At 35.3% G+C, this 13,037-nt stretch overlaps 1 protein-coding gene across 1 annotated transcript; it reads right to left on the reverse strand.

Annotated features, from left to right (window-relative positions):
- Window positions 1-2,067: 2,067 nt before the first annotated feature.
- RIPPLY3 (ripply transcriptional repressor 3) lies at window positions 2,068-11,894 on the reverse strand. Its single transcript, XM_053705163.1, has 4 exons — window positions 11,791-11,894; window positions 10,151-10,220; window positions 7,417-7,487; window positions 2,068-2,296 (listed from the first exon to the last, which is right to left on the reverse strand). The coding sequence occupies exons 1-4, from the start codon at window positions 11,892-11,894 to the stop codon at window positions 2,068-2,070; spliced, it is 474 nt and encodes a 157-aa protein (XP_053561138.1).
- Between the last annotated feature and the right edge of the window lie 1,143 nt (window positions 11,895-13,037).

Raw genomic sequence — 13,037 nt, forward strand, 5'->3', positions numbered from 1 at the left:
TCATGCTAGTTTAATTTGCCTTTAGCGTCTCTTTAAAGAGACATGAAACTTAGTTTAATGCCCCACAAAATGTTTCATTGTACATTGTAAACATTTAATGAATTATTTCTGAAAATTGAGAGGCACAGTTCTGAACCCAAGCCCTAGTACAAATACAAGCAGCAGCTCACGAGTGTATTAGATGCCGGTGAAGACAGGAGACTGTTCAACAAAGTAATCCAATGTCCATGCATGAATAAGGGGTAATACCTGAAACGTCTGTGTTCTAATAAAGAAAGAAAGTTTTAAGAGATGATGCTGTGGACATTGTATTGCTTTGCTGAACCCAGGACCCAAGTATGCTACACAGTGATTGCTTGACCAGTGTAGGTAATTTATAACTTACAGTAACTGACCACAACAAAGAGATAAGATAAACATGCTTAAGAAACTGAAAATGCTATCAATATTACAGTTTTAAATAAATGTAACACTTTCATTTTGTTTGCTGAACTTTTGCACAACATTGATTAATTGCAAATAAATCCTACGCATAAATATAAAAACAATACTTTAAGGTTACCATAAAGTGAGCATAAAATCAAAATAAATGTAAATGGATTGGACAGAGCATGAACTTTTAAACACCTTTCCATTTTACTTATGTTATGAATTTTACTTAGTTCTCTTGGTATCCTTTATTAAAGAGTTATCTTAGGTGAGCTTAGGGGTGTGCACTTGTCTCTAGCCATCTGGCAGCAGAGTTTGCAATATTGTTTATAGCCATGTTATACAGAGATACAAACACTGCAGCCATTGACTGCTAAAGACACATGCACACTCCTGAGCTTTTATCAGCCTACCTAGCTTTACTCTTAACAAAGGATATCAAGAGAACAAAGCAAATTTGATAATAGAAGTACATTGAAAAGTTGTTTAAAATCACATGCTCTATCAGAATCCTGAACGTTTAATTTTGACATTACTGTCCCTTTAAATATTTAGAACTTTGGCCTCCATTGAAAAAATACTCAGTATGCACAATGTTACGTCACAATAATGTTCAACATCAAGGAAAGATATGAAAACACTTTATAAAATAATTCAAATGAATATTTATGAGTTCTGAAATAAGATTACAAGAAATCTATGAAGATATTTTTTTAAATTTAATTAGAAAAACAATTAAAATATCTCTGGCAGATCATTTCAATACAATATAAAACATGTCTTCCACATTCTAAAAAGCTTACAAAATATTTTAATATGTACAAAATATTTACAATATATTACAGATGTTCACATTTATTTGTATAACATAAAGCAAATCAATAGCACCAATGGTTATTTCCATATAAATAAAGTTGAGAAGTTTGAAATCAATTTTTCTAAACTAAAGCAGATTCTATAGTCAGAAACTGATCCTAGAAGATTATTCCAGGCAAATTATACATTTTAGGTATTTTGATATATTTGCATTAACATTTATAAATATGTTTTACATCATCTCCATTATCAAAACAAAACATTTATTTGACATATTTTAAAATATCTTCTATGTTTACAACTGGAATAATGCTGCTAACAACTATTCATAGTTCCCTTATAACAGAAGACAGACATATTTGTTGGGAAATAATTCTGTAATAGCCTTTGCTTGTTTACTTATTTGTCTAAATTTGGATTTAATAGACAGAGCATTCTCAATAGAGGTTTATTCATAGCTTGACAAGTGAAGATCAGATGTAATAGAGATAATTTACCTTATGGTTTTGGTCCATCAAATATATATATATATATATATAATGTCAGGACTATATTTACTGTTACTTTGTATACATTATATTTTAAAAGGTCACAAATTCCAAAACATATATCTGTTTCTTCTTGTGTTTGACAGTAAAATAAAATCATGTGATTGTTTAAAACTTTATTTACAAACTAACCCAATAAAGTGCTAAATATGACATATTCCTAGATCTTTCTTTCTTAGTTGACATTTCAGAGTTGGCCTTTATAGTGTGATTCCTCAACCACAGGTGATAGAACTTATAATTGCTCCTTCTCTTGAGACAAAGTCCACCTATATCAAAGTTCATGTTCCAAATCTGTTGTATTTCCAAACTCTTTCCCCGTATTAGGAACAGGATTCTGGTAATGGTTATAATGTTCTGTTTCATAGTAATCTTCTTCCTCCTCTTCAGATTCAGAGTCATCATTGTAGAAATGAATGGTTGCTTGAACTGGAAAGTTAGCCAAGACTTTCTTCCCCGTGTGTTGCAGGTATTCACTGGTTTTGGACCTTGGCATATACAACCTTGTAAACAGAAAATAAATCACTTTAGAACCCTTTATTTATCCAATCTAAATGTCACAGCAGTTACACATTGCAGAGCAGAATATCTTTTTTGTTCTGTAACAGTCAACACAACAAACACCTTGACATTTAAATATAAAAGATTTAGTTATATATGGTGAAACAACTTTCAATATACTTTACATGTAATTTAGCTAACCCTGCTGCACACATTTCCATAATTGGTTTTAACTGATTATAACTGCAAAACAATGTACTTAAAGGGACAGTCTAGGCCAACATAAACTTTCATGATTCAGATAGGGCATGCAATTTTAAACAATTTTCCAATTTACTTTTATCACCAATTTTGCATTGTTCTCTTGGTATTATTAGTTAAAAGCTTAACCTAGGAGGTTCATATGCTAATTTCTTAGACCTTGAAGGCCACCTCTTTTTAGAATGTATTTTAACAGTTTTTCACCACTAGAGGGTGTTAGTTAATGTGTTTCATATAGATAACACTGTGCTCGTGCACGTGAAGTTATCTGGGAGCAGGCACTGATTGGCTAAACTGCAAGTCTGTCAAAAGAACTGAAATAAAGGGGCAGTTTACAGAGGCTTAGATACAAGATAATCACAGAGGTTAAAAGTATATTAATATAACTGTGTTGGTTATGCAAAACTGAGGAATGGGTAATAAAGGGATTATCTATCTTTTAAAACAATACAAATTCTGGTGTAGACTGTCCCTTTAATACTAACAATAACTATGGCTAGCCTTGCTCTCTTCAGACTCAAGCCCTGATTGGCTCATCCAAATTTGGCAAGTGGTGGGTAAAGTTTGGCTTTTTCAAAAACAATTGCAGCAAACAAGACATTCATTTGTTTTTAAAATCTTTAGACTTGGCTAATATGAACAGAAGTGTCTTTTAATTACAAGGTCATATTGTTAATATAAAGTACATTGTTTGCCGTTCTTATCTGTAAAAGCCAGTCAGGGAAAGATGTGAAGCAGGCTTAGCCTTGAGATGTCTGCAGTGTGCTTTTTTATTTTTGAGAATGAGAAAATTCACTATTTCCAGAGCTAAATTTCATGAAAAGGGGGAGGGAGGATGAATAACAAAAGCATATTGCTAAATTGTTTTATTATTCATAATTAAACCTTTTATATGAAAACCTCAAGGTGTTTGTTATCCCTTTAAAGTGTATATGACATAAAGAGTCAATACTGCGAGAAAGAGCAGTCATTTTATAAGGCAATAAACTGTCTGTACAAACTTAAAAAACATTTTTTTTTGTTTAAATACAGATATCATAGTCTATTCATTGTGGTATGAGTTTTCACAGACCACAATAAAGGGACAGTCAACTCCAAAAATGTTATTGTTTAAAAAGATAGATAACCCCTTTATTACCCATTCCCCAGTTTTGCATAACCAACACAGTTATATTAATATGCTTTTACCTCTGTGATTACTATGTATCTAAGCCTCTGCAGACTGCCCCCTTATTTCAGTGCTTTTGACAGCCCGTGATCAAATGGCTATTTATTTATTATCTATTTGCTTGCATTATAGCCAGTTAGTGCAGTGTCAGCCACAACTCCATGGGCGTGAGCACAATGTTATCTATATATGGCTCACATGAACTAGCAGTCTCCTGTTGTGAAATTTAGAGGTTTAAATGCTGTAAAGTATATTAATATAACAATTTTGGTTGTGCAAAGCTGGAGAATGGGTAATAAAGCTGGTATCTATCTTTTTGAACAATAACAATTTTGGAGTTGACTGTCTGTAAGAAAAATCTCCAAGACTTAACTTGCTGATCCATAGTTAAGTCAGGTTTGTTACCCTTTCAGTGCTAATGACGGCTCTGAGTCGTCACAGAGTTTCTCACTCAGGTGCTAACAACGGTTTAGAGCCGTCGCTGGCACTTTCCCACCTTGAGGGAGATCTGGGGGCTCCCAACCGCTCCTACTCCGGCGATCGTGTCTGTATAGTGACAGGCATCGCCGGGGCTTCAGGTTTTGTGCGGTGACGTCACGCGCAGTGACGTGATGACGTCACAGCGCAACTTTTTTTATAATAGACAATGACAAGAATAGGGAAAGGTGGCATGCTGCTTAGAAGCCTGTAACTCAGACATCTAAGCAGCTACAGACGCCCAAGACCCACCGTTGGAAAGGTAATCGCCTAACCTTTCCAATGGTCTTTTGGGAATCTGTTAAAAAAACAGATCTGCTTAGCTGGGAAAGTGCTTAGTACTCAAAGGGTTAAATAAAAATAGCTGATTTGTTATTAGAAGTATAGCAAGATGCTGTTACTATGTGACTTGTCTAATTCATTCAATTAGAGCTAAAGTTAAAGATTTCCAGTGATTAAAGGATTACTTTCTGTTATAATTTTTAAGCTAAACAACTAACATATTAAAGTTAATAAACATTAATTAAAACCTACTGACCTATATTTTCTCCAAAACGAAGTTTCATAACGTTCTAAAAGTTATATCTTTTATTCGCCGATGATGTCACGTTATCCTGCCCACTATTTTCAGCACTGCGTGTTCAAAATACTTAAACCAATAACTTTGTGTTTAAAGCGCCATTTTGAAACCTAGGTATTGTAAACGGATTGGTACAGAGCAAAGGATACCCACGGAGTGGGTTTGGAAAACAATTAAATTTGCAGACAAGATTTCTGATATACGGTAGAGATATGTTAATGAAATGCTATTGATAAAAAGCGTATTTGGGGTAGTTAGTTAGTAACAGGCATAGAAAATATTTACTTACAGTGGCCCTTTAACACTTTACCTGCTGACTTGCTCTAATTAAACCTAAGACATTATGGGAAGCCTGGTGTATAAAATGTTTAGAATCAGATATTTGTGCCAAATTTAGAAAGCATCTTCTATAACAATCACTTATTGAGATCCTTTCTAATTTGACACAATTATTTCTGACTAATGCCACTTACAGTCAAAGTAGAGTTCATTTTACAACAGGCCTACTGCTTAAAGTGAAGGCCAATTTAGGATGAATTAGTGCCTGGTTTTTAATAATCCTATTAAAAACAAGGGCACTTTAATTCATCAAAATTGACATTTCATTCATTTTCTTAAAAAACTTACCTTTTAGTCCTGGCAGCCGCTTCAGCACTTCCTCCGCCCATCGCAAGCCGTCTTCGTGGGTCCAAAATGAAGAATCCAGCTTCCTCCAATCACAGCGTTGCATCAGACCAAGATTCCCCCGGGGGGGAGCCGTGATTGGAGGAAGCCAGATTCCTCATTTCTGATGTATGCAAAGGCTTCCGACGGCCAGGGGAATCGCTGGAGCGGCTGCCAGGATTAAAATTTATTTTTTTAATTTAGGAAAACTAGTGAAATGTCAATTTTGATGAATTAAAGTTCCCTTGTTTTTAATAGGATTATTAAAAACCGGGCAGTAATTCCTCAAAACTGACATTTACTTTAACTGAAAACTTAAAGTGAAAGTCAATCCTAGCTTTTTACAAATGCTAGGATTGACTATTGAAACAAATAAAGGGGACTTTCATTTATGAAGTATAAGATACTTCATGTAGAAAGCTCCTTTGTTTCAACCGATTGCCGTTCTTAGCTGCTACGGCAGCCCACAGCTATAAAATGATGATGGTGATGTTTTCACCTCTTAGCCAATAGCCATGTGGTAAATCCGGCTTAGCGCCCATGGGAGCTGGATTTACCGCATGGCTATTGGCTAAGGGGTGAAAACGTCATCTCTTAGAAAAAAATTTTTTTAGCCGTGGCCTGCCGTAGCAGCTAATAATGGCGATCGGTTGAAACAAATAAAGGAGCTTTCTACATGAAGTATCTTATACTTCATAAATGAAAGTCCCCTTTATTTGTTTCAATAGTAAATCCTAGCGTTTGTACAATGCTAGGATTGACTTTCACTTTAAATAGCAATCTGAGTTTAAGCAGTTTGGCCAAATTTCAGATAACTGTTTCCAGCTGAAAAGTCAGATAGACAGCTCAGCTGACGTCTACAGCAGTGTTTCTCAACCACGGTCCTCAAGTACCGCTTACAGGCCAGATTTTCATTATAAGTATCTGAACTAGTGAAATAATCAGCTGATGGGTGAGAGCAGATGAGTAACCATGGTTACTGATTAGATGATTATTTCACCTGTGCTCTTGTTCAGCTGTAATGAAAACCTGGCCTGTTGGGGGTACTTGAGAACCGGGGATAAGAAACACTGGGTCAGATTTAGAAAGTAAGGCTTTCCATCTAGTGGGCAGCAATACACTGACCACATTTATCAATGCAAACTATGGCTAGTGTGCAATGCACACGCACAGACAGTCTCCCCGGTCAGAAAAGTCTGGGGGGAATTGACATACGCTACATAAATGTGGCAAAGTAGTTTAAGAAGTAGCATTCTGATGAGCACTGCTTCTTAAATCTCGGGTACAGGTTCACTCAGCTGAAACTGCAGCTGCTGGGACTCCGCCTCCTACCACTTGATAAATGAGGCTCAAAATGGTGGAACCCTCTCTCAAAGGCAAAGGGATTAAACATGTGTTCAGAAGGACATTAAACACCTCTTGATTTTGTATACAGCGGTCAGTGCCGGATTGGCCCACTGGGATCCCAGGACTTTTCTCGGCAGGCCTGTGGGCTGCCATCACCGTAGGGCCACATCCTTTGTCAGGGATGTCAAGGAGCCAGTCTTGTGCGCAGGTGTAGCACATTTCTTCTGCTCCTGACAAATGTGTGGGTGCCTGTGCAGCATAAAAGTGGCCCTAGACAAGGTAGGGGGGCTGAAAGTGCGATGGGGGGGTGTTTGGGGACTGTTTTACAACATTTCGAGGGTCGGTCTGATTTCCCAGTCAGTCCCTAAAAGATGTGCGTGTCCTAAGATGTCTAGAAAGTCCAAAATGAAAATGCTGAAAATCAAGCAATTGCAACATGCAATTTGCAGCATGATGAAAACTTAGGTTGCAGATTTTGCTTTTTGACCCTTTTAGGGACCCCAATTCTTACACAATTGTATTTAATGTCCCTTTAAGTATGCATTGATAGGTAACATAATGGAGCTATTACAAATTATATCAATAGTTTTAATTAATAGAAAATAGTTGTAATTAACAGAACACACCTTACAGGATGCTGAAATCCAAACGCACCCTTTGGCCCAGCCTGGCTACGTTCACCGTCTGTTTCTTTTGACTATAGAGATAGGACAAAAAGTCAAAATCCATAAAAAATTGTCAGAGAAACTATATTGAACACTGTCGAACATTATATCAATTTGCTGATAATGGAAAATATTAAGGACACATAAACACACACACACACACACACACACATATATATATATAAGAGTGCACAGGGAGCAGAAAATGGACAGTGATTATATTTGGGTATTTTTAACTGCTGTTCTTCATTGGCTGAGCAGTCATGAGCTTTAATGCTTGTGGATCATGAGTGGGACTTTATCTATGTGTTTATACCCTTTGTAGAGGTTAAACACATAGCTAGGGCAGCAATGCAAAAAATAGAGCATGTCATTCTTGCATTACACCGCTTGTGTGATTAGCAAAGTGTCACAATTACCTTATTTGGTTAGAGCATGTCATTTTTACATTTATAACCTAGAATGCTGTTTGTTTAACACCCCCCCCCCCCCAAAAAAAAATAAAAAAATTAAACTGCAGGGCAAGTTACTATGCACCATGCTATTGTTGTATTTCTTTCAGTTCCTGCAACTCTCTTCAAAATAGTTCTCTTATTTTAATCCCTTACAAATTAGTGAAGCTCTGCATCTTCACACTGGGTACCTCTATCCTGAAGCTGCGACTGAATCAGCGCACAGTCACAGATCACTGAACTTGGAACTGTCCATATTCGCAGTGGCTGTATTGCACTATATTACTCCTGAGGACCTTTTATATTTGTTATGTCATTTTTCAATTTTGTAAAAAAAAAAAAAAAAGAAGAAAATGTAAAAAATGTCAAGCTTTCTCTCTCTGTTGTGTGAGCGAACTAGAAGTGTGGAGTACAGCTGTCACAAATCTGGTAACATCACTGATCTGTGAACGTGCAGTGCTTCTGTCACAGGGTGCGAGAATATGTAAACTCCAAGATGGCCGTGCCCCGTGTAAAGATGCAGAGCTTCACACACTGGCACCTTTAGGGGTTAAAATAGGAGAAAAGCTTAACAGATACAGTCAGAAAAACAATATCATTGTGATTAGCTGCTACTGTAGTTGTGCAGAACAGTTTAATGTCTCTTTGAGAAAGTTCAGTAAAATATGTGATCATAAATAAAACTTAATACACACACTCACACATAAGGATTCACATATAAACACTAGCAGCAAAAGTGTATTTCTATAACAGTGTTGGTTATGAAAAACTGGGGAATGGGTAATAAAGGGATTATCTTTCTTTTAAAATTACAACAATTCTGGTGTTGACTGTTCCTTTAAGGCTTGTTTGTATGTATTTCAAAATTAAGTTAGCTGTAGTGTAAACTGAACAGTGTTAAGTTAACCTGTTTTATTTCAAACACTGAACAATCTTAGTCTGAGAGTATAGCATTTTATGCAGATGTAAAAATCTTAGATAAAATGCCTCCTTGCATCTGGAAAGTCCTTGCATAAAGGGTCAGTAAACTGGAATTTAATTAAAAAAAAAAAAAATATATATATATATATATATATATATATATATATATATAAATAAAAAACCTCACATCTGTCAAAAGGGCACCTACCATTTGTCTATTGAGGAGGAAACGTTTCTGCATGGCTTAAATATAGAATTTCTACAGCATTGTCAAATAATCATAAATACACTGCTGCATATTGCTAAAAAAATGTGTTTTTATGGACCTCTGGCCCCACCATAGAACTACTACCACACTAAAGTTTCAATCCAAAATTGAACAAAGAAATAAAAAAAATTTACTAAATAAGTCCTACCTCCTCTGCAAATGAAAGTGATCTTCCAGCACACACTGTACAAACTTAAAGGGACAGTATACTGTAAAATAGTTTTTCCCTTAATGTGTTTACAATTGCTATTTTTACCAACTGCAGAGTAAACATGTATGAAAATTAGCTTTTTAAGGTTTATTATGTATATATTAATGCTCTGATTTTGTGTTCTGAAGCCACAACCTAATACAATGGGTTGAGCTTGTAGGTATAATCAGATCTCATTACTGTATCACATTGTGTACATATACCTGCTTCTTTATCTTATATCTGTCCATAAAACGATCACCAGTACTTGGAGAGAACAATGGAAAATCAACATTTTATTACCTTATCTCTGCTATATCCCACTGGGAGTGTAATCTCTTCTGCTGGCTGTGTTTACAAAGCTTATCTATAGCTTGGACCTGCGGCCACAAACTTTCAGAATAGGTGGGGATACCACAGGCTAAATCAACTATTTCAAATGCCAATATAAGGGTAAAGGAGCTACTTGTAAACAATTTAATACACTCCAGCAGGTAAAGTGGATCATTTTGAACAAATTAAAGGGGAGACATTTTTTGAGTAAACTGTCCCTTAAAGTGCCAAGTCTGTCTCACACTGTGCATAGTGGTTTAGTGCACACTCAGAAATCCTCTCAAACGCTAATGCTTTACTTTATAACATTTTCCACACTCAATAGCACTCTGCTGTAGTACCCTCTGGTGGCTGCCAAAATGTAATTTTTTTTAAAATAAGTTGTTCTTGCCTCATGGGGCCCCCCTGGCCCATTGGGCCCCTGACAGGAGTCACCCCCTGATGGCGGCCCTGTCAGAGGCCCTGTACTTTATTACATTATATTTCTTTGAAGATTTTGAACTTTATTTAGATGTTTAATTACAAACTTACCAAATTTGGAATTCTTTGCATCTCTGTGTCTCCAGCTCCCTGTACCCAAGGTCTCCATAATGTAGGGTTACTGAAAAGATTATAGCACAGGGAGTGAGAAATTCAATTATTTCCCACCCTTTTTATTTTACAAGAACTTTAAAGTGAGCAAAAGAAATCAATGAGAGAAAATAGTTGTGGAATAAACCAAATAGGAATGCTGAATGGATATCAATATTAAAATGTTATATTAGTAATAAACTTAGTTTAATATTAATGCTGAGGGGACATTCATTATTCAACATTTCATTGTTTTAAAAATTCTTCTTATATTTCAGACAATTTTAAAGAAAAGCTTCTAAAGAAACATAGTATAGTTAGAAAAAGAAATGGTTATGTGTAGTAAAGAGCAGTCATTTTTATGTTAAAATATTTTACATATATAAATTTTGTAGTGAAACGTACAGAAAATGCATATCTGTGCATAGCTAGTATTGGTTGCTCACCATCTAATAGGGAGAGCAACACATGATCATTTAAATGGACAGTCTACACCAAAATTGTTATTGTTTAAAAAGATAGATAACGCCTTTACTACCCATTCCCCAGCTTTGTACAACCAACATTGTTATATTAATAAACTTTATAACATGTATACTGCCTGTTTCTAAGCCACTACATAAAGCCTCTTATCACATGCTTCTTTAATTATGCTAATTCATGTGCCACATAGATAACATTGTGCTCACACCCGTGGGTTGTGCATGACACAGCATTAATTGCCTAAAATGTAAGTCAATAGATTATAAATAAATAGCCATGTGATCAGGGGGCTTTCAAAAGAGGCTTAGATACAAGTTAATCACAGAGGTTAAAAGTATATTAATATAACCATGTTGGCAGTGCAAAACTGGGGAATGGGTAGAAAAGGCATTGGAGTTGAACGTCCCCTTTAATAATAATAATAAAAAAACACTTTTATAATAAAACACTAGTGCAATGTTCCTTTAATTATTCTTAGCTTGCAAGTGAGTAAACATCTCAAGTACACAGTATATTGCATTGCAGCTAAATAGTGTCATCTGTATTACTACAGTAACAACTAATAATTCCTTCAAAAACAATGAAACACTTTATTTCCAGACAGTAAAAAAAAACTAATATTAAATTAATGGCAACATATATATAATAGAAAAAATATTATTTGTTACCATCAGCAGAAAACCATGTAAAGTTTATATACAATAGAAGTCATGTTACTATTTAAACCAACTATATGACTATAGTTAGCAAACAAGCAACACTGCAACAGCTAAATTTTCCTCCCTGCAAAAGTAAATACAAAATCAGGGAATGTCATAAGAAGCTGTATATTACACAGGGCAGTCTGTTTCTTTAAAAAAATACTTTATCTTAAAAAATAAACAACAAGCTGTTACACAGTATGAGATACTAAAATAAGACAAGTCTTTGTCTGGTACTTCTAACACTGTCATAACACTACTGTACTGAAGGAAATGCATTTACAATAATGGTGAATAAATAAAATAAAAGCTATGTGCACTCTTATAACTACCATCAGTACACCTATGGGCATAGGAAGTAGTAACTATGCACACTAGATTCTAGTGACTATAAATAATGCAGTGAATGAAACTCACCTTTCTGGCTGATTATAATATACAGAATGATTACTATTGGTGTCTCTGGAGCAAGGACATAAGTGAGCTATAGTAGCCTTCAGAGTGTAATGTGCAGAATCCATAGTGCAAGAGGTAGGGGCAGAGAGGTCTGTGCCTGTCTGAAGTTGCTTATTACTGATGCTAATCCTATTGAAACTCTGCACCTTTATTTGGAGGATGTCAGTCATTAGCTAAAATAAACATAACTCCAGGTAAAGAGGGAGGAGGCTCAGTCACTAAACCTCCCAAGTGACTCCTCAGCCTTATGGGGGGGGGGAGGTCACTAAACTGTCACAGACCACTTGTAGGAGACTGTAAAGATGACTTAGAAGAACTGATGTATTTGTGTTTCAGGACATCATCACTAACATAAATTCCAGATGTCTTAGCAATGGGTAACCAGTACACTACCCTTCTAAGCAGCTACTATAGAAATAGATATTTAAATAAAGTTTTGATTGTAAATCAAACGTTATATTTAAAATGATACCAGGTTTATTGTTGCTTTTCTGCAACATTCTCAAAATGGCATAAACTTGAAGGGAAATTAAACCCAATTTTTTTCTTTCATGATTTAGAAAGAGCATGCAATTTAAACAACTTTCTAATTTACTTCTATTATCTAATTTTCTTCATTGTCTTGCTATCCTTTGCTGAAAAGCATATCTAGATAGGCTCAGTAGCTGCTGATTGGTGGCTGCACATAGATGCCTCGTGTTATTGGCTCACCCATGTGTATTGCTATTTCTTCAACAAAGAATATCCAAAGAATGAAGCAAATTAGATAAAAGAAGTAAATTGGAAAGTTGTTTAAAATTGTATTCTCTATCAGAATCATGAAAGACAAATTTTGGGTTTAGTGTCCCTTTAATCAGCATTTAAAGTATTTATTTTTTTATTTTTTAGTTATAACCATCTTTATTGAGAGCTAATTCAAATCTTTACATAACATACAATGTCAAAGACAATCATGATACATGAGTGTTACAGGTTACACTCCATTGTGTAGTATATATGACACAAAGATGGAATTTTTTACTTTAAACAAAAAACAATAAACACCAACACTAACCAAAAACAAAGAAAAATACCATACCGATTACCCTATCCTCTTATTTCAATCAAGTGCTATGCATAATCCCAATATGTCTGTCTCCCACAGATATCATCCATGAGAGGCAAGATTATCTTACACCTTAAACCACTGCCACTCCTCCTAGAATCGC

The sequence above is a fragment of the Bombina bombina genome, chromosome 3 (genome assembly GCF_027579735.1).
Source record: "Bombina bombina isolate aBomBom1 chromosome 3, aBomBom1.pri, whole genome shotgun sequence".
NCBI lineage: Eukaryota > Metazoa > Chordata > Amphibia > Anura > Bombinatoridae > Bombina > Bombina bombina.